The sequence below is a fragment of the Callorhinus ursinus genome, unplaced genomic scaffold, assembly GCF_003265705.2.
Source record: "Callorhinus ursinus isolate GAN/ISIS: 27379988/994484 unplaced genomic scaffold, GSC_fseal_2.0 scaffold4365, whole genome shotgun sequence".
Classification (NCBI taxonomy): Eukaryota; Metazoa; Chordata; class Mammalia; order Carnivora; family Otariidae; genus Callorhinus; species Callorhinus ursinus.
The window spans coordinates 630-4216 of NW_027401419.1; the positions used below are offsets into that span (position 1 = coordinate 630).

The window sequence follows — 3587 nt, forward strand, 5'->3', positions numbered from 1 at the left end:
TTTTGGCTGACTGAAAAACCTGTGCATGTATCACTTTTAATTTTAATGAAAATCATTTCTTTTTCTAAATGAGAAATGACTGGGGAGCTGGCATAAAATAAGATCTGTATTTAAATACAAAGTATATCATTCACTATATGTGCACTCTTGAGAAATTATCTGGCACTCCTTTCTCACCTATAAAATGGTGAATAATTATACCTTTAAGTGTAAATTTTAAGTAGAAACTTCCAGTACTTTAAAATGAATAAAAGTGACTATATTATTATGTGGTTCTCAGTAAAGTTTAGCAGGTTGCATGATTGAAGAAACGAGAAAGCAGAAAAACCAAACCAAACCAAAGTTCAAAAAGCAAACATTTGAATATATATACAATCCTTGGAATAAAGATACCATGATATATCATCATGCCAATGTTAGTTTGGGTTGTATGGTACAATTAAACATTTCTTTATTGGTGTTTTATTTTTATTTTTAGAAAAGAATGAAATTTCATACAAAGTTATCAGTTGGCTTCCACCTGAAGATCATAGAAAAGATTTTAATAACACTTTTGATTTCTTTGTGACAGAAGCTTTGCATGGCAGGTAATTTCTTTTATTCTCTGAATGAAAGACTTACCATTTTAGTGATAGGGATGAATAGTTGCATGCATGGATTCTTGGTGTGAGTTTAAGAGAAATGGATGGATGGATGGATGAATGGATGGATGGATGAGTAGATGGATGGGGAGATCAATGATGGTGGCAGTGGATGGATGGAGTAGAGTTTTGCACTACCAATCATTCAGTTTGTGTATCCTGTGGCTCTTCCACTGAAAGCATGAATGTATTTCTGTATAGTGAGGGGGACTGTTCCTCCGGATCTTCCTTGCAACATTCCATCTGCGGTGTTTGCATATATATATTCTCCATAACACAGAAGTTGGGATAGATAAATTAATTTCTCATTGTTGGTACGCAATGAGAACCACCAGGTTATACTTATTTTTCCTATCTTTTCCTCACATAAATTCAAGAATAGAAAGATGCTTATGAATATTGTTATTTAATGCCTTGAACCACTGTCTTTTAAACTCATTTAAAAAACTCAAATATCTTGGTGATATACAATCAGTGAGTAACCTGAGGGATTTTTGTCATTATCTGAGGTGTATAGAAAGTTCTTCATCTTTGACATTTGAAGGTAAAGACCCAAATTTATCCCTTGTTTGGTTAATACACAGACCTAATGTCCATCCCCCTTCTTTCCCTAGAAATTCTATTAGTAGGGTGCCTGGTTGTCTCAGTTGGTTAAGCATCTGACTTTGGCTCAGGTCATGATCTCAGGGTCCTGGGACTGAGCCTGCCAAGCCCCTGTTGAGCTCCACGCTCAGCGGGAAGTCTGCTGTGTCTCTGCCTCTTCCCCCACTTGCGTGTGCGCTCTCTCTCTCAAATAAATAAAATCTTAAAAAAGTAAAGAAATTCTATTTGCTTCTAGGTGGTCCTAAAGTCTGGCTTTTTTCATAAAGCCCAATTCCTTAGTCAAACTAGAAGACCAAATTCTCCCCTCTGTAAGAGATCTGATCTAAAAGTACTCATTTGAAACGTTGTCTATTTTATCTTGTGTTGTTACTCATATATGTTTGAATTATAAGTCTCATCTCTTTCTCCTCAGATTTATTATGTCAAAGACTGTTTTTTTTTTGTTCATTTTTTGTTTTTAAGTAGGTTCCATGCCCAGCATGGACCCCAACAAGGGGTTTGAATTCCCAATCCTGAGATCAAGATTTGAGCTGAGATCAGGAGTCAGATGCTTAACTAACTGAGTCACCCAGGTGCCCCTTGAAGACTGGTTTCACACACATGTTAAATATGGTGCAATATACTGAACGAAGTACTTTTCTGTATTTTTTCAATGTATTATCTTCATTTCAATATGATTCATGCTCTACTTTAGAGGACTTTGTACTTCATATCCTGAATTTGTCAATAATATTTAGCAATCATTCTTTATGAAAATCTTTTAAAATATTATAGAGGATAATTTCAGTTAATTATCTGTTTTCACTTGTAGTTGATTCTATAGCATGTGTAAGCATCTTCATATTGTTAATGAGCTTTCACCTGTGGGTCTTCTTTCAGTGGGCTGATAAGGTGGAATGTTGTACAGGTTATAAGTTTGCCAGGTCATTGATTCTCTCAGTCCTTCATTCAAGTAGGAGACCCATGAGTCTCCAAAGCACCTGACCTGTAATCTCTGGTCAGGAATATTCTCATCTGTTGCCTATGTGCTGTATGAAAAAGATCATTTTTCTTGCAGGCATTGATGGGAAAACATTGAGAGAATAGTTCCTGGAATAGTGCCATAGGCAGGAGTCTTAATAGATATTGGTAAAATTTTAGCATGAACTTTTGGAATAAGCATGAATACTCCATCTGGAATGATGTGGAAAGGTAGTAGTTAGCTTCAAATAGGCTTTTATTTTTGTTTTAAATGTTAATCTTTTCAGGTAGGAAGATGTAAATCTCATGTTCAGCTTAGAAGTTGGATTCTAATATTACCATTAGAAAGTTTGTTGTGTGAGGTAATCTGTCAAATTTAGGATATACCCAGTTTCAAATAAAGGCTACATCGTGAATATTGATGCCTTGAAGTTACTTTCACAGTTTGGTTAGGAAACAGGACAGTCACTCAGAAAAGGTCAGTATGCAAATGAAATTTAAACAGAACATCACAGAATGGATCAACTAGACATGGGACTTTTAGATCTACTAGTGACAGAGAATGTTTTCAATGCAGAAGGACCTAAATTAGCTTTGCTAGTGTGGGCATATGGATTGGCCAGAGAAAGGGGAGGGGAGGAAGTGAGAACATTTTAAGAAGCAGAAACACCCAGAGCAGAGTATTCCTTGAACACTGGTAAAATAGGTGGGCTGCTGCCAGATAATGGGATATTTTCTTTGAGCCAAAGATTCTCCTAAGTATTGTCAAATTAACACCTTCAATGAATATTTGTCATTACTCTTGTTTTAAACAGAGGAGCATTTGACAACTTTGTAAAGTTAATGGAACAATTGGGGATTCGATGCAGTGATTTGCTAAGGAGAAGTGATATCATGGATTTCTTAAAAAATGAGAACTTTGACCTGGTATTTGTTGAAGCATTTGACTTCTGTTCTTTCCTGGTTGCTGAGAAGCTTGGGAAGCCATTTGTGTCGATTCTTCCCACTTCCTTTGGCAGTGTGGACCTTGGACTACCAAACCCTGTGTCTTATGTTCCAGTATTCAATTCCTTGCTAACCGACCACATGGACTTCTGGGGCAGAGTGAAGAATTTTCTGATGCTCTTTGATTTCTCCATAAAGCAATGGCGAATCCAGTCTACGTTTGACAGCACCATCAAGGAACATTTCCCAGAAGGCTCTAGGCCAGTTTTGTCTCATCTCCTAAAGAAAGCAGAGCTGTGGTTTGTTAACTCTGACTTTGCCTTTGAATTTGCTCGGCCCCTGCTTCCCAACACTGTGTATGTTGGAGGCTTAATATCCAGACCTGTTAAAGCAGTACCACAGGTAAGTAAAACCTTAGCTCTCAATATGGACTCCATG

The 3587-nt window shown here is 36.9% G+C and overlaps 1 protein-coding gene across 1 annotated transcript; it reads left to right on the forward strand.

The window, feature by feature from the left end:
• Window positions 1-420: 420 nt before the first annotated feature.
• On the forward strand, window positions 421-3551 carry LOC112819113 (UDP-glucuronosyltransferase 3A2-like; the record flags this gene model as incomplete). The annotated part of the gene is made up of 2 exons (XM_025866147.2): window positions 421-587; window positions 3020-3551. Coding segments are annotated over 2 exons (699 nt in total), but the record flags the coding sequence as incomplete, so codon positions are not given.
• Window positions 3552-3587: the final 36 nt, after the last annotated feature.